The sequence below is a fragment of the Carcharodon carcharias genome, chromosome 9, assembly GCF_017639515.1.
Source record: "Carcharodon carcharias isolate sCarCar2 chromosome 9, sCarCar2.pri, whole genome shotgun sequence".
NCBI lineage: Eukaryota > Metazoa > Chordata > Chondrichthyes > Lamniformes > Lamnidae > Carcharodon > Carcharodon carcharias.
This window is the reverse complement of record NC_054475.1, coordinates 86463348-86487540: the sequence shown is the minus strand read 5'-3', so window position 1 is coordinate 86487540 and position 24193 is coordinate 86463348. Positions and strand designations below refer to the sequence as shown.

General features: G+C 43.0%; 1 protein-coding gene across 1 annotated transcript in view; it reads left to right on the top strand.

The window, feature by feature from the left end:
- The window catches only part of LOC121282119 (sodium- and chloride-dependent neutral and basic amino acid transporter B(0+)-like), a 125102-nt gene that overhangs the window by 75724 nt on the left and 25185 nt on the right, over positions 1 to 24193 (top strand). The window contains exons 6-9 of the mRNA XM_041195605.1: positions 5295 to 5435; positions 7737 to 7965; positions 11155 to 11280; positions 14483 to 14601. Of these exons, the coding sequence (XP_041051539.1) occupies positions 5295 to 5435; positions 7737 to 7965; positions 11155 to 11280; positions 14483 to 14601 (615 nt within the window). The remainder of the gene's footprint in view (positions 1 to 5294; positions 5436 to 7736; positions 7966 to 11154; positions 11281 to 14482; positions 14602 to 24193) is intronic.

Genomic DNA, 24193 nt, shown 5'->3' with positions numbered 1-24193 from the left:
CAGCACCTTATTATACAAAGCAGTTTAACTGGCTGTTGATGCCCGTGATGTGGGGTTGGTGCTGTGTTGCTACAGGAAGATGAACTGGGACTTGAGAAACCAGTTGGATATTTCTCACAGAAGTTTAATGTGAACCATAAGAAATATTCAAGTATAGAGAAAGAGACTTTAAGTTTGGTTTTGGTTTTGCAGCATTTTGAAGTGTACATTGCAAACAACTCTTCAGAGACAGTTGTATATACTGACCACAATCCTTTGAAGTTTCTGGAAAAGTTTTGTGATAAAAACATCAAACTGTTCCAGTGGTATTTGTTATTGCAATTTCAATTTAAAAAAATTATACACATGGCTAGGACGAGAGAATTTAATGGCAGATGCATTGTCATGTGCTTAAATTCAAAAGGACTTGGATGTCGGGAAATTGAGAATGGACTGGAATGAACTTTATTTGCACAGAAGAAGTTGTATATATTTTCATGGTTAATGCATGCACACCATAGTGTAATAGTTTTTTTTCCTTATGCATAGGTATGATAAATAAGACGAAGTGGGCTGAGATAATGAAACACCTTTTTGAAATATGTCGCTTCATTTTTTTTCCATTGAGGGAGGTGTGAAGATGGATGTGATTGTTATTAATATTTTTAGAATATGGGTGAGAAGTGTGTGTGTGTGTGTGTGTGTGTGTGTGTGTGTGGTGTGTGTGTGTGTGTCCGTGTCCATGTCCATGCCCATGATTTATTAAACTGGGGAGAAGGTTCATAGAGCCAGATTGTCTGTGAGAGTTGTGTTGAGAGATAAAAGAGTAAATGTGCTGGATCATGCATTTGTAATGAGAGGCTCTGGTGAAGTGGATTTAGAAGTATAGGTAGGGACTCAACTTTTCAGCTGTTAAATTTCAAAGGGGAGTTTAGAAGTGACAAGGGGTGTTTACAACTTGCCAAGTTTTCATAAGTAAACAAGGGAAAGTTACTGAATTTTATTTGACCTGAAAGTGGAGACACTTGGAAAACATTAAAGATTTTTATATTTGGAAAAGCTGGGTTAAAAGAGGTGTTGGAGAACAATGGAATCTAAGATGAAAGGGAAACAAAGGTATTTCAGGAAAGATGATTAGTTCAGTTGTGTTGGCTGTGTGGGGGAGATATCCTGAGACAAGGTATTATGACACAGCCGATGGTAAATGTTGAGCTGCTCAAATCCCAGGGAGAAACTTGAAACAGCTGCCACAACTTGTTTTGCAATTTGTATACATTTGGGGATGCGTGCCTTGAATTCGGTAGTAATAAAACCACCAAGTTTTATAGGTTTCTTGCAAAACTAAATTGACCTTTTATTAATAGAAGAAATGATTTTAAATACACACACAGACCTATAAATTACTACAATGGTAACTTCCAAATCCCTTAATCATTCTAACTCTCAGTTACACTTTCGTTAAGGGTCTTTTAAGATTTTATAAGACCCAGGCAAAGAAACATGATACCCTGAGCAATCTAATTCAAAGTGAGTTTTCTTAGCTTCAGTTCATTGTAGACAGCAGCTTGAGGCTTAGATGTTTCACACTTGTTAGATCTCAGAATGCCTCCCCTTACATACAACCTTCACTCATTTGTACATATTTCCCCCTTTGAATACAAATTTCCAATGTTTTACTACGTCTTTGGACTTTACCTCTCTGATAATAAAACACTCTAAAAGTATTAATTTTGCCAGTAATCTTTGGAAAAATAAACACACTGGGCAGAATTTTACGGCAGCGGGATTTTATGTTTCCACTGCAGTCAATGGCATTTTACGGCCCCATCCCTGCCAAAACAGGGCTGTAAAATTCTGCCCACTGTTTCTAAACATCACCTGGCAAGGGACACATTTCACCCCTCCTTTGAAAACAATCTAGTCTGGTTTATTTAAAAACGCAGATGTTCCCTTTACCCCTATGCCTACCGACTTAACATTTCAAATGTAACTTACCTTCTAATACTTCAAAGCCTTCAGACCAGCCTTTAATTCAATTTAGTCATACACAGATATAGACTCATTGGGCAGAATTTTGCCCTTGGTGGAGCTGCTCGATGGGAGCTGGCGGGGGTGTTCGGGAAGCTGATCGCCACCTGCAATCGGCATCAGACAGTGATTTCATGCTGGCGGGCAAATTAAGGCCCACCCAGCGTGAAACGCAAGTGGCAGTGCTGAGCACTGTCTGTGCAGGAAGGGGGAGGAGGATGAGTAGGCCGAGCGCGAACTTTGCGCATGCGCATGAGTGAACTCTTCATAATCCCTCTGAGGCACAGAGCTGCCTCAGAGAGATGAAGAGATGTGAAAACAAATAAAAATGTAATGAATCATGTCCCCACATGTGACTTTGTCACATGAGCAGGGAAATGTTATTTTTATTTGCTTTCGGAAACCTCTTCCCACCCATGGATGAGGTTTCCAAAAAAATGCTAAGGCCACTTGGACTTTTTGCCTGCCCATCAACCATTAGGTTGGACAGGCAGCGAAAACTTTAATTTAATTGATAACTTAATAGCCTTAACAAGCCTTTTAACTGTCAACGGGCATGGTGCCAGCACTGGCATGTGCCTGCCAACTGGACTATCGCGCGACTGTGTGTTGATGTTGGCATGTTTGACCAATGTCAACGCGCGTCAATTCACGCCTGAGCGGGTCAGGCCTGCCGAGCGAAAATTTCTGCCCATAGACACAGACCCCATCCTCCTCTGCTTAATAATAAAATCCAATATCATAATGACAATTATTATATCTTGCTGACACAAGGGGGGAGGATTTTTCCTCTTCGGGTGGGCTTGGCGGGGGCGGGCGGGAAGCCGACCGCTGCCCACAATTGGGGCCGGACCATGATTTCACGCTGGCATGCTAATTAAGCTCCGCCGTGCGTGGGTCACATGTGGCAGCACTCAGCACTGCCTGTGTGGTGGAGGGGGAGAGGAGGGCAAGTGCAAACTTCGCGCATGCACGCAGGTTGCACTGGAAAAGCTCCCTGAGGCACACAGCTGCCTCAGGGAGATGAAGAGTTTTAAACATTAAAAAGAAAGATTTTAAAGATGTTATAAAACATGTTCCTTCATGTGACTCTGCCACATAAGCAGCGACACGTCATAAACGAAATGTTAAAAGTTTGTTACTTTATTTTTATTTGCCGTTGGAAACCTCATCCCGCCCGTGGAAGGGGTTTCCTAAAAAATGTGAAGGCCGCTTGGCCTTTTCACCTGCCCGCCAACCGCAAGGTTGGATGGGCAGCGACAAATTTATTTCAATTACCTTTTTCATGACCTTAATAAGCCTTCTAATTGCCAGCTGGCTCACTGCTGACTCTGGTGTGCACTCACCGATCAACATATCACACGATAACATCGGGGCGCTCAACCAATGTCACTGTGTCATTTTATGCTCAGGCGAGCCGGATGCCTGCTCACCCGATGAGCTAAAAATGCTAGCCATGGCCTCTGCTGAGAAAAGGTTTGTTATCTGAACTTCCTTGGGTTTCGATAGCAGAGTGTAAGAGTGTGAGAAGTTGTGTCGTATACCTTTACTAAAGTGACAGCAGTTTTTGCCTTGGGTGATATTACTGATATTTATGGTTAAAAATCTTTAAGAGAGTTGTTGCCAAGTAGTTTACTTGTGTGCTCTGACCAAATGGGTTTTTTGTGGGATGTTTTGTAATGCTGTTTTAACTGTGAAACTTTAATCTTGTGTGCTTAATTTTTTTTCTCTTCTTGTTAATAAACCTTTTCACTTCAAATCCTTGAAGTGTTACTGGGTTTCTATGCTTCTGGGATCAGTAGTTTTCCCTTCATTTTCAAAATACAACAAAAAGGTTATGATCAATATGACTAGTTTCCCTCTGGGATTTGGCTTGCTCAGAAAATAACATCGGCTCTGGTCGTAACAACTGAAGGAGAAATATTTGAAAACAAGAGAGCGCTGCGAGCTACAATGGGTTCAATCTCTGTGATTTAAACAAGGGCAAGTACACAATGGAGCTGAGTTAGACAATGAAGACATTGATGCATGGCTGAATATCAATGCCCAAGAAGCTATCGATGAGGCAAAGAGAGATGATCAAATATTGGCCATTATAATAGACCCAGCCCTGAAGATGTCCGGCAAACTGAAAATAATGATGATGATGACAAAGGCACCACTGAGCTGGCACTTAATATCCCCCACATTAATTAGAAGAATCACTGAGATAGTTGGGAGCTAATGAAATACCAACTGCTGCAAATGTGACACAACTTCAGGATATCCTTCATCTAGCAAAGGCAGGGGTGAGGAGTAAATGTGAATAATTCACAATTAACGACTTCTTCAACGTGTGCTCATCTGTACAATAATGATCGTTTGTACGTGTATATTCACATTTCTGTTACCAGAAGAAATAAAATTTGATTGACTGCCTTTATTTTGTTAGTTCTATTACTATGGTTACTGGTTAATGATCATGTGATAATGATTTCTCATGATTTGAGCCCTGTGGACTACAAGATATAGGGGTCCCTCTGTATACCCTCCATGTTATTGCTCCTCCCATTGTCTTCTGCTTCATTCTATGCAAACTGCAAACCTATTAGTTTACCATTCACTTGGATAATTGTGCCTTTAGCAAGGGCGGTGTTGTATAAAAGTAGGGAAATCTTGCTACAACTGGATATGGCATTCTCGAGATGTCATTCATAGTACTGCATGCAGTTTTGGTCTCCTTATTTAAGGGGTGTGTTTTCATTGGAGGCAGCTCAGAGAAGCATCCTGGGTTGATTCAAATGAAGGGGTTCTCTTATAAGAAAACCTTGAGCATGTTAAGCCTGTGCTAATTCAAATTTAGAAATGATCTTAATGAAACATATATGATTCTGAGGGGTCTTGACAGGGTAGATGTTGAGAGGATGTTTCTCCTCATGGTGGAAGCTAGAACTGGGTGCACAGTTTCAAAATAAGGTGTCCCCATTTAAGAAGATGATGAGGAGGAATTTTTTCTATCACAGCATTTTTAACCTTTGAAATTCTCTACCCAAGAAATCAGTGGAGACTGGGTCATTGAATATATTCAAGACTGACTTAGACAGATTTTTGATCTACAAGGGAGTCAAAGATTATGGGGGCTGGGGTCAGACAGGAAAACAGACTTAAGGCCACCCTCTTAGCCATAATCTTACTGAACAGTGAAGCAGGCTTGAGGTGCCATATGGCCTACTCCTGCTCTCATCTCTTATGTTCGCCTATTGTACCAGCAATACAGGAAAATCTAACAAGTTACTCTCCATGTTCAGGTGGTTTATTTCACTGCGACATTCCCCTATGTGGTTCTGACCATACTCCTGATCCGAGGTGTTACCCTGGAGGGAGCCAATAAAGGAATTGATTTCTACATTGGAAGCCAGTCAGACTTCTCCAAACTGGCTGATGCTGAGGTAAATGCTACAATATAACTAATTTAACTTCAAGTATATTTTCAGTTGCATTGTTTAATGTTTGAATTAGTTGCTTTTTTTTGTCTGCTTAGGATAATCAATTTAAAATCAGAGTTCTGCTATTGAGTTCTTGTTCAAATTTGAGAAAGCTAATTTCAGGTATTGTCCTAAGTTTTAACTGAGACTTTGTGATGAATCCCAATGAGTTAGTTGATGGTTTTCATCATCTTGGTGTTGGCAGGAGGGAAGGGATGGTGAGGGCTGTGCTGGGAAGAGAAGAGACAGGATGGAACTGGATGAGATAGAGTGACATGGAATGAGAGGCAGTGGAATTTCTTGTTGATCCCTAATTCTTTCTGAGACCTTGCAACAGATTCAGTAATAAGATTTTCAGGTGAACTATCTGGTTAATCTATGGGATAATATTGGCTCAAAATTTTCTGCAGCAGGGCAATGAAATGTGTCCACTTTAAGTTAGACTTGCCCTGGTGCATTTAATGACAATGATATTTGATGCTGCAAGTCACCTGGATGTGAGGGATGAAAATGACAAAACATCACCCACATTGGGAACTGACTGAACATAGAAAAGCAACTGAGTATCTCCTTAGCCAATCAGGTTGTAGTATTGTGAAATTAACAGCACAATGACTGAGACAGAGAATGAAGAGTAAGTTAGAGTGGGTGAATTCAATGTCAAATCAGGAAAGAGATGAAGTGAGGAAAAGAAAGGGTGGATTAAGTGAGAGAGGAAAAAAAAAACAGAAAGAAGAAAATTAAAATAATTAACTTTAATATTATCTAAATTTCCAAAACACAATTATAACCTGACTCTACACTTCCAATAGATACTTTTCAATGCCAGAGATAATGACTGACAGTAAATAACAATTAGCACATTGTTAAAAGGCTACTTAGATTTAAAATATGCCATTTCCATGAAGCTAACAGTGGAGCAGTGCATACCAGAGAGAAGCCTTTGGATTTGTGTGTTTAATCCAAAATTGCTTTGGTATTTGCACATAAATAATAGTGAGCAATTTAGCATCACCATTATTCTGACAGAATTCAAATTTTGATTTCCATTTAAGCGATTTATCCTGTTTTTAAACAATCCAAATCCATCCCTTTGTGTGTAGTTTACTCTGTGGCTCTATAGTGGGCAATAAAAGAGGATAAAAGCCTAACACAGGGTATTTTTTGATATTGAGATTCTTTTAGTTTGTTGTGATCCTGTTACAGTTTAGATATTCAACTTTATTATATGCTGAAAGGTTTTTCGTTGTTGCTGTTTTCAGTAAAAGAATGGGGGTCACTGGGTGACAGTGTACAAGCTGCAGGTAAGGAGTTGAGTCACTCACTAGAAAACATGGCTGATGGATGGAAATGTCAAACAGCAGTAATAGACAGGGAGGGAAAATGAAGACCCCATGTTTAAGGGAGATACGATCAACCAGAGGGAGCTCCATTCAGTCAGTTCAGCATAGATTAACCAACTGCATGGTTTTCATGGGGCAGAATTTTCGGGTCGGTGCGCGGGGTGGGGCCTGCTCACCGACGCATATACTGACCCGTGGTGATGTCGGGCGTGTATCCCGACATCACTGTGCGTCATTTAGATTGTCAGTTCGGCGGCTGCGCAGCCACGTTGGCTGCATGCCTGGCAAACTGTCAAAGGCCTGTTAAGGCCATTAAGAAAATAACTAAAGTTGTTAAGAATGCTGCACGTTCAACCTTAAGGTTGGGGGGGCAGGCAAAGAGACCAGGCGGCCTTTGCATTTTTCATGAAGCCTCATCCATGGGAGGGATGAGATCTCATGAAGAGTTTATTAATTAAATAAAACATTTTGAAAAAATTAATGGGCATGTCCCAGATCATGTGACAGTTTCACATGAGGGGACATGCTCTTAAAATATTTTTTTCCTTTATTAAATTTTTCAGAACTTAAACTAACCTCCCTGAGGCAGCTCCATGCCTCAGGGAGATTTCTGCGCTCTTTTGCGCACATGCATGAAAGAACGCAGGCCCAGACTCAGGGAATCCTGAGCTCAGCGCTTCCGCGTGTGCGTCACACTGGTTGGGCCTTAATTGGCCCGCCCATGTAAACTGGTGACACGTCCCTGACTGGGGGGCGCCTATTGGGTTCGCTCTCACTCCTACCCGCCCCTGCACAACCCCCTTGCACCCCCCCACCCACCCGATGGGGGGAAAATTTATCCCATGGTTAATGTAGTCTTATCTGTTGAATATGTTTGCGTAAACTTTATTATTGTTAACTAATTGTACTTTCTATTCCCCAGGTCTGGAAAGATGCTGCGACGCAAATTTTCTTTTCACTCTCAGTAGGTTGGGGCAGTTTAATAACACTGTCATCCTACAACAAATTCCACAACAACTGTTACATAGATACCATCATTGTCTGTGTTGTTAATTGTGCTACGAGTGTGTTTGCTGGATTTGCCATCTTCTCCATCCTTGGACACATGGCTCATGTACAAGACAGGCCTGTTTCAGAAGTTGCACAGTCAGGTAACCCAGAACTGTTCAAAATATCAACCAGGGTCACACAGCTTTAACCATCTCTCTAAAATGAATCAATCTGAGACATCAATTTTCCCAGTGTCCAGACACAATAATCAATATTTGGATCCACAGCAGTAATTTTGGTGGAAATTAATATTCAGGCTCTGAAAACCACACAATGGAAATGGTGTTTGGATTATATGGTGTTTGGACAGGGATTGGAGCTGAATAATGAGCTGAAATATCTGGAGATTCACCAAGCAAACAACATTATAATACTGGGCCAGGATTTTTCCTATAGCAGGCGGGCTGGAGAGCAGCGGGCACGGAACCAATCGCCGCCCACGATCGGCTCCATGCTGCCATTTTACGTGGGTGGGCCATTTAAGGCCTGCCCAGCGTAATATGCGAGCGGTAGCACTCAGCGCTACCTGTACGGGTGGGGAGAGTCGGAGCTGCCTCAGGGAGATTGAATGTATGTTAAAATAGTGAAAGAAATGATTTAAAAATTTATTTAAACATGTACCCTTGTGTGACTGTGTCACTTGAGTGGGAACATGTTTGGATATTTGTGTAAATTTATTTATTTATTTGATAAAAGCTTCAGGAAACCTCATCCCACCCGGGGAAGAGGTTTCCTGAAAACATGAAGGCCGCTTGGGTTTTTCGCCTGCCTGCCAGGCGTAAGATTGGACGGGCAGTGTTCGCAAGTGCTTCAATTAATTCCTTAATGGCCTTAATAGGCAGTTTACATTTCGGCAGGCGCACCGATGACGTCAACCTTTTGTCATTTGACACATTGGCATGAGGGGCCCGGCCCCTCACGCCGATGGAAAATTCCTGCTCAGGGTCAGGAATCATGAAGAAAAGTTTGAATGAATTCAATAGACCAACTTATCATATTTCTCATGTGAACCACTTTGCACACATTACATATCTCTAACTGAATCTAAGATAGTTTTATTTATTGGTAATATCAATTACTGGCACTGTGTTATGTATTCAAATTGTAAACTTGTGCATTTAGAAAAGTTTTGTTCAGAAATGTGAGATCCACGTAAACAATCTGTGCAATGATAATTACATGTGTAAATTGTGCTGATGGATGTAATTTTCTCAAATTTGCACTGAGTGCGGTAGCGGGTGGGTAAAACAAGGTTTTACCTGCTAGCTGTGATAGTGGGTTTTCACCATGTATCATCTAGAAACACACCGTTTCCATGGTGGGCGGGATCTCATTTGCCCGCCTGCCATCACCCTGCCGCTGCATCACGCTGGGCACCATGTTTAAAGTCCAGCCACAAGCTCATATCTCAGTACTTCCAGCTCACTACTGCTGCATGGAAGACATGGCCCTGAAACTGAAGAAGCCTGTAGCCCCCAGGTTCAGCGACGCATCCCTCAAGCGACTTTTGAATGATATGGAGGCCGACCGGCATGTCCTCTAATACCATTCTGGTGCAGGATGGGCAGCAACAGCATTAACCTGGCTTGGGAGGTGGTGACAGCAATGGTCAGCGCCAGTGCCCTTCAGAAGAGGACAGCCTCCCAGTGCTGCAAGAGGATGAATGATCTCTTCTGCTCTACCAGTGTAAATCATTCTTCTCATCACTCTCAACTCACGTATTCACAAACCCATCACACAGGACCCTCACTCACTGATAGTGGAAGGGACATCACCATTCACACTCTCACACACACCGTCACTGTCCTCACCCTGTCCATGGGACCACTCACCACCCACACAGGCCAGGCATACTTATCATCTGGCCTGACAGGCGTCCTGCTTACACTTCCTCCATCTCTATTGATACAGGACAAGCTGGCACACAATAACAGGGAGAGGTTGCAGGCTGGTGGCGGAATGCCTGAAATCAAGGTCTTCACGGACTTTGAAAACAGAGCCATCCACTTGGCTGGCGATGACCAGGACCAGTCCTGTGCTGATGGTGAGGTCGGCGCTGCTCTACCAAGTGAGGATCCAGCAGTGCAACATCCATCAGACAGTCATGCTGTGAGTGATGTGTCTTGTTTCACAGGCCACTGCCATGCACTAATTATCTCTTCTTGCTTTTCCAGGTACATCTGCCAAACAGCTGACAGACTCCATGACCCAGGGCTTCCAATCAAGTCCTGAAGAAACCTCTGAAAAGGAATCTGGAGGCACCCTCCCTGAAGTCCCATCACAGCGCTCACCCACACTCTCAGAGGCAAGGCTGCAGTTGCCCCTGATCCCCTCCCCACCACCGGTCAAGCAGGGCGGCACTTAACACCAACTCATCACCCCCCGCCCAGTGTCCCTGAAGCTTGTAACGCAACAGGCGACTCTGGTGATCTGTGGAGAATGCTGCTGCTCACTCACCTCAGTTCCCCCAAAGTGCAGGCCGACAACTGCACGTCGCCTCTGTGCTGTTGTGAAACACGGTGACTTGCTTTCCCGCCAATGTGGATGGATGGCCCAGCAGGGGTGCAAGAACCTGGTGGGAGGGTCTGATAATGGTACGCTGATGTATCACAACGACTACCAATGGCGGGCAACGCAGTCTTCAGTCAGTGGGCTGAGCGGACAATCATGAACTGCCATTGTGAAACCAATTGTGCCACGTTGTCCCCTCATGTCACCTATTATGCGTGCTGCCAGCGAGCACAGAAAATTCTGCCCCGTTAACTGATTAGAATGGTGACCAGGTAATGGCAGAATAAAACACGGTTTATATATCCGGCCTGGCTATTCCAATATCCTGGGCACTGGGTTGTTCTGCAGCATGGATCTGAGTAGTAAATTCTCTGCTCAGGTGTTTCTCCCCCCCATCCCCCTTCCCCCCTCTATCCACCTTCCCCCCTCCTGTTACATTCAGCTTTTAAATGCCAATGTCTCCAAACAGAACTGGAGATTTTTATCTTGCACGTAAACATCGTTGAGAACTCACAATGAATCACTGCTTCTAATTATTATAAATACTTAATGAGGAGTGATTTATATTATAAAATATAATAGTTAGTGATTTATATTGTAAACATGTATCATTGCATCACTGTAACTTTCATGTAACAATCAATTTAATACATTTTAAAAAAATATTGACAACCTGGGTTCTAAATAAATTAATGGATTATAAGGAAATAACATAATTTTATATTATTTCTCCCCTGAGCTCCACTAATTATATAATTTCAATTGTGCACACTGTTTAGGTTTCAGTTTGGTTTTCATTGCCTACCCAGAAGCTCTTACGCAGTTGCCCTGGGCACCTTTCTGGTCCATTTTATTTTTCCTCATGATGATCACTCTGGGGCTCGACACTCAGTTTGGAGGTTTAGGTAAGAATGACATTGCTTCATGTAAACAAGCTCTTTCTACTAAAGGAAGTTATTCTAAATTACTATGGCCAAAATTTTTCCCTTGTCGGGCGGGCTCGGCAGGAGCAGGCGGGGGGTGGGGGGGGGGGGGGTGTCGGGAAGGCGATCGGCTCCGTACCGCGATTTCATGTGGGCAGGCCAATTAAGGCCCACCCTGCGTGGATCGCGAGCAGCAGCATTGAGCGCTACCTGTGCAGGCGGAAGGAGGAGGGAAGAGTGGGCCTGGCGTGCATGCGCGCGAATGAGCGTTTCAATCTCCCTAAGGCATGGAGCTGCCTCAAGGAGATTGGAGCACATTTTTAAAAAATTATTGAAGACAGTAAAAATTAAAAAAACATGTCCCCTCATGTAACTCTGTCACATGAGCTGGGACATGTTTTTAATTCAAAAATAAAGTCTTCAATTAATGTTTATTTGCTTTAAGAAACCTCATCCTGCTCGTGGATGAGGTTTCCTAAAGAATGTAAAGGCTGATTGGCCTTTTCGCCTGCCCGCCAACCATTAGGTTGGACCGGCAGCGTTAATTGATTTTACTTAGCTTGTTATTGGCCTTAATAGGCCTTTCAACTATCGGAGGGCGCGCAGCCAACTCCAGCGTGCGCCCTCTGATTGAAATATTGTGCAAGCGCGTGATGACGTCGGGATGCATCATATCACGTTTTAATGGAGCATCAATCCGTTTGACTTAAATGGCTTAATAGCTGCATTAAAGCAACAATCCAGGGAAATGTCATCCCAACATCTGGAAGAGTTCAGAGTATAATCTTTGTAAGATACTTCTTGCAGTGGTTTTGAATCTTACTGTCCAGGCTATATTTCCTTTCCCTGCTTTTTTTCCCAAACTCTATCCCCCCACATTTCCTTGTGGCAGATATTGCTCCACCATGGAGGGATTTGTTTTTTCTATCTACCTGCCTCACTTGGACCAAGCTGGTCATAAAACCTGCCTGCTTTGTAACGTTAAAACACTCTGGTATGTCTCTGAAGATAATAGTTATACAGTTTCCTCTAAACCTTCTCGCACATCAGAGTAACAGGAATGAGATTAAGTGAAATGCATGTTTCAGGGAGCTTTGGCAGGAAGAATAGAAAAGCAGCATATTATTTACATGGAGAGAGATTGCAGGACTCTGAGGTACAGAGGGATCTGGGTAACCTGGTACATGAATCAAGAACAGTTAGTATACAGGTACAGCAAGTGATTGGGAAGCCAAATGGAATGTTGTCATTTATTGCAAGGGGAATGGTTGGAGAAATACAAAGGAAGATGGTTGTGGTTGTTGAAGGTCAAACATCTCAGTTCCAGGGCATCACTGCAGGAGTTCCTCAGGGTAGCATCCTCAGCCCAACCATCTTCAGCTGTTTCATCAATGACAATCCTCCATCATAAGGTCAGAAGTGGGGATGTTTGCTGATGATTGCACAATGTTCAGCACGATTCATGACTCCTCAGATACTGAAGCAGTCCATGTCCAAATGCAGCCAGACCTGGACAATATCCAGGCTTGGGCTGATAAGTGGCAAGTAACATTTGCACCTCACAGGTGCCAGGCAATGACCATGTCCAACATGAAAAAATCCAACAATCGCCCTTTGACATTCAATGGCATTACCATCACTGAATCCCTCACTATCAACATCCTGGGGGTTACCATTGGTTAGAAACTGAACTGGACTAGCCATATAAATACTGTGGCTTCAAGAGCAGGTCAGAGGCTAGGAATCTTGCAACAAGTAACTCACCACCTGACTCCCCAAAGTCTGTCCACCATCTACAAGGCACAAGTCAGGAGTGTGATGGAATACTCTCCACTTGCCTGAATGAGTGCAGCTCCTGCAACACTCAAGAGGCTTGGCACCATCCAGGACAAAGCAGCCCACTTGATTGGCACTCCAACCACAACATTCACTCCCTCTACCACTGACGCATAGTGGTAGCAATATGTACCATTTCCAAGATGCACTGCAGGAACTCACCAAGGCTCCTTAGACAGCACCTTCCAAACCCATGACCACTGCGATCTAGAAGGACAAGAGCAGCAAATGTGTGGGAACACCACCACCTGGTAGTTCCCCTCCAAGCCACTCACCATCCTGACTTGGTAATATATCACCGTTCCTTCACTGCTGCTGAGTCGAAATCCTGGAACTCCCTCCCTACCAGCACTGTGGGTGTACCTACGTCACATGGGCTGCAGCGGCTCAAGAAGGTAGCTCTCCCCCACCTTGTCAAGTACAATTAGGGATGAACAATAAATGTTGGCCTAGCCAGTGACGCCCACATCCCATGAATGAATAAAAAAAAGTAAAATAAAATTCAGAATGTTTTGCTACAGTTGTGCAGGGTATTGGTGAGATCACATCTAGAGTGCTGTGTATAGTATTCATATCTTTATTTAAGGAAGGATATAAATGAGTTGAGCAGCAGTACAGAAAAGGTTCAATTAACTGATAACTGGGATGGGGACGGTTATCTTATGAGGAATTTCAGAAGGCCAAACCAGTTGAAAATTTTCAAATCCCAGTAAAAAGTCAGTAACACTAGCAGCAGTAATACTGGAGTTCCATTTTAAGGTATACAAGATTCAGACAAGTTTTACTGCTACCTTTCATTCATAGGCTGGGCCTGTCTCCATTGGAGTTTAAAAAATTAAGAGGTGATCTTATTGAAACACATGGGATCCTGAGGGAAATTGACAGGGTAGATACTGGAAGAATGTTTCCCCTTACGGCAGAGGCAGATGTAGGGGACACACTTTAAAAATGCAGGGTTTTCCATTTAAGATGGAGGTGAGAAGATTTTTTTTTCCTCAGAGGGTTGTGAATCATAGGAACTCTCTTCCCCAGAGACCAGTGGAGGTTGGGTCAATTAATATCTTTAAGGCAGAGGTTGATAGATTCTTAACTAACAAGGGAGTCAAAGGTTGTTGGGGGGTAGGTGGAATGTGGATTTGAGGCCACAATCAGATCAGCCATGGCCTTATTGAGTGGCAGAGCAGGCTTGAGGGGCTGAATAGCCTACTCCTGCTCCAAGTTTGCATGTTTGTATGTCCTCATCTGCTCCTCTAGTCTGCAGGGCTTTGGTTTCTTCAGTGGTGGATTCTCTGGGACTGTGTAAACTATTCATTAATTACTGATTTCACTTAACATTTTCTTTCATCAGAAACAATTTTCACAGCTCTGCTGGACCAGTTCCCTAAGTTTCTACGATCAAAGCGTCTTTACCTGATAATTGGTGTTTGTTTCTTATTTTATTTCCTTGGCCTTCTATTTGTGACACAGGTATGTTGTATTTCAGTAATTTAAGCTGTTTCCACATTTAGTGCAGGTTGTAACTCTAAAAGTTCATCCATTTTACAGGGTGAAGCAAGAAAGAAGGACCCTGTCTTTTGGTTCTTTCTTCTCATTTGTTTAAATTGGGCAGTGACGGTGTGGGATTGACTCATCTTTTCCCTGAAGGAGGTTATAGTGAAAGGGATGAGGGAGGCCATACAAGGGAGTGAAAAAAAGGATAAGCAATTCAAAATCAGAGTGTCGCTAAACCAGGAGCCAATGTTGGTCAGCAAGCATAGGGGTAATATGTGAATGGGACTTACTGTAAGGACACAGGGAGCAGAGTTTTAGATGACCTTAAGTCTACAGAGGACAGAATGTCAGAGACCAGTCGGAAGTGCATTAGGATAGTCAAGTCCAGTATGTAATTGACTGAATAGCAATTTGGGACATCGTGAAAGGTGCTGTATAAAAATAAGTTTTGTCTTTCTTTCATTACATCTATATGGAATAGGCAGAGTGATTGTAGTGATGCTGAAATTGGAAGCTTACTGTAAGGATAATTAATTATAGAGCAATTAACTGATGTTAGGAAAAAGGCTGCAAAGAATTCACTATATTTACAAAACAATTCTACTCTGTAGCTAATACAAACTTACCATTCGGACTTCTCTGTGCTAACCCGCAATATAGCATAAATGGCATCTGCCCCTTTGATACTATTCCCAGGATTTGCGAACCAAACAGGCATCTACCCTCAGCTTAGGCGAAATATGGATTAAATTGCTGATCTGAATTTTTCAGCAAAGAATGATACATGGTACAAAAATTCACTATGTCCTTAACTCAAGAACTGGATTGTTTCCCCTTCTCTCAGAAGCTCTCATATGAATTGTGTTGTACACTGTACAACAATTACAGCCTATCCACAGGCTCCATATGATGTTGCATTACATTCGTACTAAGTAAGTGTGCAACCAGTATTTTTTTAAAAATTAATTGTTATTTGAGGTGTGAGAGAAACAGCCAATTAAGTGGAAAAAATTTAATTAATAAATAAGAAATTCCAGCAGCAAAAGAAGAGCGTGACAGCAATATCCTGAGAGAATTAATTTCTGGAAATGCTTACATCAGAGGATTGGGTTATAAAGGCTCTTATGGTAAAATCCCTTTATGCAGTTACTCTGGGATATTTTTTCCAAAGTTACAATGGATGATAGTACATCTTCCCCCTAGATTTTATTCCCACAATGTGACCACTGCCAGATTTTAAAAAGGATGGGGCAGGGTGGGGTGAACACAGGATGGAGTGGAACCTGTAAACTGTTTCTTCAAGCAATCTCTTGGTGATGGATAGAGATTTCATTCCCAGTCTTTGCCAGAGTAAAATGGGTGATAGTAACCCAACGCCCTGTTTTACATCACTCCCAGTTTTCAGATTCTTACATTAATTTTGCTGAGGCCCAAGATTCTCAAATCTCGGGTACATTAACACAGCATCATCAGAATTGTGTCTACTTTAGGGAATAATGAAAGTTTAGACTGCTATTATATGCTGGTTTAACTTCAAAAGAGAATTTTGAGAAATGTACAGTATTTAATTTTGTGGTACCAAACCATAAAAGTGACACCCCCAACCTACCGCTCTTGCCTCCCATCTTCCCCCACCCACCAACCTCCTCCAGCCTCCCCCCAAACACCCCCACCTCTGCCTTTTTCCCAACTCCACCCCCCCCCCCATCCTCACCCTCCCCCCCACCCACCCCAACCTCCCACCTACTCCTTAACCTTTCCCACACCCCAAGCACCAACACCCCACCACCAACCTCTTCCCTCTCGCAACCCCTACCCCCAACACCCCCTCCCCCCATGCAGCATCCAATTCGCTCTAAAATCATTAGAGATTTTGCTTAGCGTTTTTCAACCAAGAATGCTCTTAGTTGCTGTGCTGCTGCTGTTGACCTTGGGGCAGCTTTATGCTTTTCTGGCGGGCATTGAAAAAAATAATCCAAAGCACAGCTCCGATTTATTTTCAAGCCGGTCTTTCAATTGTGAGTGGCAAGGAGAAACTCCATCTACAAGGCCGAGCCCAGGCACCCCTAGCCCCCGGGTCCTGTGTTTGGAAACTGTCTTCCCCCCCACCTCTCCGGGGCCATGGTGGAAAGCAGTGCCTTGTTTTTGGAAGGTGTCGCCAAGGGGCAATAAAGCAGATGAGAAATTGGAGGGGACAGCGTAGATATCTTGGGGAAACCAGAGGTAACTTTGCAATAAATAAATGTGAGTCTAAATTAACAAACATATTAATAATTGAAGAAATAGAAGAATGGCTTGTACAAATTCTGCAGGCAGATAAGAAACAGGACTTACGGCAATGAAAGCAAAATAATGCAGAAGCCCATGAAAAGATGGTGAGATACAAAGAACGACATAGTAAAATACATCCCAGTTGAGGGTAAACCTGAAGACAGTGTAACTCCTTCAGGACCACAACAGCAGGAAGGCAGCAGAGAGAAATGGAAAAGCATAAAAACACCTGCAGCTTGAATCTAAGGATCAGCCAAAAGTAGTAAGTAATAATGGGGAGAATTTTCTCCTCTTCGGGTGGGGGTGTTGGGTGGGAGCGGGCACGGGTGGTCGCGTAGCCGATCGCTGCCCGTGATCAGCTCTGTGCCGCCATTTTACGTGACCAGGCCAATTAAAGCCTGTCTAGCGTGACACGCACCCGGAAGCGCTGAGCGGGCAGGGGGGAGGAGGCTAAGCCGGGACCTGTGCTCTTTTGCGCATTGCCGTAAAAGAGTGCAGAAATCTCCCCGAGGCACAGAGCTGCCTCAGGGAGATTAGTTTTATTATTGAAAATTTTAATAAGAAAAAAATGTTTAAGACATGTCCCCTTGTGTGACAGTACCACATGAGCTGGGACATGTCATTGAATTTTATTATAAATTTTTATTAAACTTTAAAAACCTTCATGAAACCTCATGCCACCTGTGGATGAGCTTTCGTGATAAATGCGCCTGGGCTCTTCAGCCTGCCCACCAACCTTAAGGTTGGACGGGCAGCTCAGTTAATTAGTTTAATTACTATTTAAATGGCCTGCCGACCTCAAGTTCTGAATGACACGGTAACGTCAGGATGCACGCCCAGCCCTCGCTCACCACCTCGAAGATTCTGTCCAATTACTGTCTCAAAATACTCACAAGAGAAAGCAAGAGCAACAAACCTTCTCCAAACAAAAATCACCCAAGTAAAATCAATTACTTCTTCATAAGCTACGTGGAAAACAAAGGCAGTCTAAATGGGCTTATAGCATATCGATCCCCAATGCCGGCTGGTGTTTATACCAGCGCGCCGAGAGAGACTAGGGAGGAGAGGTGTAAAGTGCAGACAATCATTGTGATGGAGGCAATGAATTTTGTGAGGTTATTTGTTGCTAAGTGGCTTGTATGGTTGAATATTAACTGCTTATTGGTAACCCAGAACTATATAATTACCAAGGTACAACCCTGCATGGGTGCTGCCTCCATGCTGGCTCTTTCAAATTGTACTGCACATTGTCTACTATCATGTGACTCTCTACATCATACCATGAGCGATACTGTTCTCCAGTCCCACATTAACCCTTGATCTGCCTGAACACCCTTATACTACACCTCCCCCAAGCATTTACCCAAATATATTTACAATACAATCTTTACTTTACTTGCTACTCCTTCTCCCCCCCTCCCCCCCTAATCTCATGACTTTATAAATTTATATAGTATAGAAGCTCGACAATCCTTCCAGATCTTGTTCTTTCATGTTTGGAGGATTGGTGGTCTCAGCTGCTTTGAGTTTACTTGGTCGGTTTGGTGTTGAAATTATAGTACTCTGTGTTTCATGTACTTGGTTGTCTCCATTTGATTCACCTTTTGTGCCCCTTGAAGTTGTGTTTCTCTTTATTTACAACCCATCTGCTATGTTCAGGTACTGTGGGTTTGTCTTGTTCCTTCCATAGGGAATATTCACTCTGTTTATTCCTGGAGTGGAGTCAGATTTTTTTTCCATGGGGGCTGCCATGTTCTTCCTGGATGCTGAGATTTCAAAAATGGAACCTTCATTTCCACTTGCTTCACAATTTCAGCCAAATATTTGCTTAGTCTCTTATTATCCAATCCTTGTTCAAGCCTATGAATCTTTTCATTCAGATCGGCAGCTGCTCTGGTGAGTTCAGTTGTATTTGTTCCAGACTTATCTTCTTTTAAAGTCTGGATTTGCTCTTCCATTCTGCACATCTCATTTTTCATGTTCTTCTTCAAGTGTTCTATTCCCTGTAAGCGCCACTCCAGGCTTCTCCTCAGTTCTCGTTTTTCATCAGCGAACTCAACCTTCCAATGTGAAAGTTGGTTCTCTACACTGAACAGATTTTCCTGAGCAGACCCTAGTTCTTGTGGGCAATCCTTCAAGCTTAGAATCTTTAATTGTTTTCTGCTATTTGGTTCTGAGACTCTTCATGCTCCTTTGTGAGAAGACTTACTTTCTCTTGCAAATGTTCAACTTTTTCTTGACATTCTTGGTTCTTAATTTTTATTTCAGCCATGTCATTTTTCAACAACTCAATGGCTTTCAGTAAGTTTGAGGCATCCAGTGCTTTTCCTACTAGTTCCTTGAGCTTCAGCATTGGATTTACATTTTCCAACCTTATTCCTGTCTTTTCTTTCTCTAGCTGCAGTACAGCTTTTTCTTTATCCTTCATTATGGTTTTACTGTTGGCCAGGTCTGTCTCTGGCAAAGCCTTAACTTACTTCAGTTCTGTAATGGTGTTTCTCATGACTTTTATCCACTCACAGCTTGAAAGGTTCTACAGCTTTTCCTTTCAAAGCCTCCTCTTTTCCATTCAGCCGGTTCTTCAGCTCTTTAGCCTCTTTCCTTTATTTCTTGGCTTCCTCCTGGAATATTGAACATTGCTAAGTCTTCTCTGCCAACTGGTTCATTAGTTCATTCAGAAAGACATTAAATTAATTTTGCTGCTCTTCATAATTTTCCAGAGGAATAAACATTGATCTGAGGGATCCTTGGAGCAGTGAAGGCCTTTCAACAGGTTTTCAATTCTTTCCCAAAGCTCAATCGCTTCATCTTGAGTTTCATGCAATTCAACCATCTCCTTGGTTTTGTTCTGCTATTCTTCCATTCTGACGTTCAAGACAGTCTTATTTCTTCATGCTGCTGAAAGGTTATGTTCTCCCTTTGCATTTGATCTTGAAGGACAAACAGCTTTTCTTTCAGCTATTTATTTTTTTATTGACCTCTTGCTAACTCATGCCATTCTTCAATGCATTGCTTTATCACCACTGAGATGCCCAACACAGTTTTTTCTGAAGTAGTACTCAACATCTTTTTTAGCTCCTCGTGTTTTTTTCAGAGCTATGTATTTATTCCTCAAAGAATCTTTCAGAGCAGTGAGTTCTTTGAGTACATTTTCTACCTGGTGTTGTGCCTGGCTGTACTTTTTGAGTTCTTCCAACTCAGATTTGATACGAACATTTTCCTATGGAATAGCTTCATTTTCTTTTTGCAGGTTTTGTTTAATTGGGTTACCTCAGATAGCTTTGCTTCATTCACAGCCTTCTGCTTGCTCCGCATTGTCACCTGCTGTTGCATTTTGGATACTGTGTTGGCATTTTCAAAACACTCTATTCTAAAACCTTTTGGATGCTTCTCAGCATCTTCTGCACCACTCTCTTCAGCTTGTGTATTCCATTGCACTGACATGTCTGCAGTCATCTAGTGGCTCACTTAGGTATTGTCTCTCTCACCTGGAGTTTCCCATCTCCCTCGCCTGGCATCTCTTGTTTCCCTCAGCGTGGGGTTTCCTGTTTCCATCAGTCTGGGGTCTCCCATCTCCCCTGCCCTAGGGTTTCCTTGCACTTTTTGTGCTTGCTGGGAGTGTCCTAGACCTTTTTTTAAGGTATATGCTTTCTATAACTTGATGTTTAAGATATTTATCAAAGGCTTTTCATATCTCATCAAATTTGGTTGAGGAATCATCTGCCTTGCTTTAGGATTACTCCATCCACAAATACACCAAACAAATGTAAAAACATATTAACTTGTACTTCTGATTTCTTGCTTAACTCTGAAGTACTTATGTAAACAAAACGTTTCTTCTCCAAGGCTCCAAATTTTGGGCCTGGTTTGGCCTTGCCTTAGCCTAAATTGGTCTGCTAGTTTTAAATTACAACACATGGCTTTTTTTTTATAACAGGTGAGCACCTCTTTAATTTATTTTTATTCTTCACGATGGTTCCCCAGCTGCCATTTTTTTTCTATTTGTTCTTCCCACACTTCCTTGAGTTTCAGTGGCTTCCCATTGTGTTGATGGGGCCAGCTTTTTCAACTTATTAACTCTGCAGGAAACCTTTAAAACAAAAGGTCTTGGCCAGCTATTAGCTTTGTTTAGCTTGGGAATCAAATGTAAAGCAATATTTCAACTCTACCTGCCATTTTTAGAAACTATATTTTTCTCTTGAGTGTTGCTTGGCCACCACATGTTGTAAAGCTGGCTGTGGACCATTGCTGCTGTTTTCTTGCAGCTGCGCTCTGGATTTGCTGATGCTGATTGCTCCTATTTTTAAAAATAATCTCAGACTTCTTGCTGTACTTTGTTCACCCTTCTTGTGATTTGGTTAGGTTCCTTGACTCTGCCTTCATTCAGGCTCTTTTTTCACTCAAACAGCGGATTATTCTTCTGAATTACAGCCTTTTTCCATTTTTAAAAATTTTTTCTCAGCCTTTTGTGATCTGCCCAGGTCCTCTGACTCTGCCTCTGAGTCCAATTAGGTTGGACTTTCCAAGTGCACAGTGTATTCTTCTGCTGCCTTTCAGCCTTTGTTCCCCTTTGTCTTTCAATTTTGTTCAGCCTTTATGTGATCCAGCTAGGTCCCTTGACTCTGCATTTGATCAGGTCTGGCAATGGACCTGCACGTGCCCTGGCGGACTCCTTCAGCTTCCATGTCTGCAAAGGAGCTTCTTAGGTGATCTCCAATGGTGTCTTCAATTTAGGTGCACTTTTCACAGGTCAGACTTTGGTTTCTTTCATTTTTCTTGCTTTTAGATTCTGGGTTCCTTCTTCAGCTCCTCTGGGATTTTAGGGTCCATCCTTCGCTGCCACCATGTTGTAAGGTTGTTTGGCATCTCACTTGTAAGGTTGAACATTAACCATCTTCTTGGTAATCAGTAACTATATAAATCCCCAAAGTACAGTCCTGCATTGGTGCTGTCACCAAGCTGGCTCCTTCCAGACTCTACTATATAACAGCCCACTATCATGTGACTCTCTACATCATGCCACGGGCGGAACCGTTCTCCAGTCCCACATTAACCCTTGCTTCTGCCTGAACACCCTTATATGACAATGATCACTGGAGTTGGCAAACATACTTCATGAATGATATTGAAACACCTGAGAAAGATACAGAACAAGGCTTTGGAATGATAAGAGACTGGATGCTAAATGTATCCAACCAATGCATATCAACAGCAACAAAGTCAAAAAGGATGTTCAGCTATAGTACCTCAACATAAAGTTATAAGTTAGAGGAGGTGATCATCAAACTTTACAGTGCTCTGGTCAGACCCCACCTTGACCACTGCATCCAGTTCTTCCAAACAGAGACAACAGACATTCAAACACTGGAGGCTGTGATGAGAAGAGCCACACGGCTGATCCCCAGAGTCAGGGTTTTGAGTTATGAGGAAAGACTGGAGAAATTGGATATCTCAGCCTGGAGATCGGGCACCTGAGAGATGATCTTATAGAGGGACATAATTTTGCTGAAGAAATTAAACTATGGAACTAGGGAGCATAGCTTCAAATTAGGAAAGGTAATTTTAGAGCTGGCATCAGGGGGAGAATTTTTAGCTCAGTGGGCGGGCATGTGCCCATCCCGACCAAGCGTAAAATGACTCGCAATGATGTTGGGTGAGTGTCCCAACGTCATCCCGCGATATTTTAGTCGGCGGGTATGCACTGGAGTCGGCGGCACGCCCGCCAACAATTATAAAGGCCTAATAAGGCCATTAATGAGGTTATTAAAACAAATTATTTGCTGCCTGTCCAACCTTACAGTTGGCGGGCAGGCAAAAAAGGCCAAGTGGCCTTTACAGTTTTTCGGAAACTTCATCCACGGGCAGGATAAGGTTTCCAACAACAAATACAAATAAGATAAAAATTTTAAAATTTCATTTATAACAAATTCCTGCTCATGTGACAGAGTCATTATAACATTTTTAAACTCTTTGGGCAGAATTTTCTGCCTGTCGGGCGGGCTGGGTGGGAGCACCAGTCCAGCCCCCAGCCATTCGACGTGAGCAGGCCAATTAAGGCCCGCCCAGTGTGACGCACGCCCGGAAGCACTGAGCGCTCCCTATGCAATCAGGCGGGTTCCCTGAGTCGGGTGTGCACTCTTTCACACAAGCGCGTGAGGCAAAGTGCTGCCTCAGGAAGATGAGTTTAAGTTTCCAAAACTTCAATAAAGGAATAAAAATATTTTAAGGACATGTCCCCTCATGTGACACTGTCATATGAGCTGGGACATGTCCGTTTATTTGATTTAAAAATTTTCTGAAAATTTTAACTCATTCATGAAACCTCATCCCGCCCGTGGATGAGGTTTCATGATAAATGCGAAGGCCTCCTGGGCTTTTCACCTGCCCACCAACCTTAAGGTTGGACGGGTAGCTCCATTAACAAGTTCAGTTAGTTCTTAACAGACCTTTGACAGTTTGGCCGAGTTAGGCTCATCTGCCAAACTAAAAATCTAAAAATGACGTGGTGATGTCATGACGCACGCCCGACATCACCGTATGTCATTTCACGCCTTGGCGAGCCGAAAATTTCGTTCTTTATTTCTAATTTTTAGAAACACTTCATCTCCCTGAGGTAGCTCTGTGTCTCAGTAAGGTTTTCAAGTGTGCACCTGCCACCATGCGTGAAGCTCATGCTCGGCCCCACCCCCTCCCCTGCACAGGTCATGCTGAATGTTGCTGCTTCCATTTCAAGCTGGACGGGCCTTAATTGGCCTGTAAGTGTGAATCGCAGCCCGGCCCTGATCGTGGGCGGCGGTCGGTTTCCTAACCGCCCCCAACGAGGAAAAATCCTTCCCCAGGAAATTCTTCAACTCGTAAAGGGCAGAATTTTACAAGTCAGCGAGCGGGGGCGGGGCCTGCTGGCCAAAGCGTAAAGTGATGCACGGTGACGTCGGGGGGAACTCCCGACATCACCGTGCCCGATTTAAATTTTCAGGAAGGCGGGAGCACAGCAAAATCAGCTGCGCACCTGCCTACTTGTCAATGGCCAACTGAAGCCATTGACAGGGTCAATTAAGCAATTAAAGGTTGACGGGCAGGCCAGGAGCCCTGGCGGGAATGGGAAAAAACATGAAACCTCATCCACAGGCGGGATGATGTTTCATGTAGGCTTTAAAAATTTTTAATAAAGATTGTGTAAAAATTATGGACATGTCCCAACTCATGTGACATTGTCACATGAGGGGACATGTAATTTTTCTATTTTTGTCTTTTTTACTTGTACAGATGATCTCCCTGAGACTGCACTTAGCCTCAG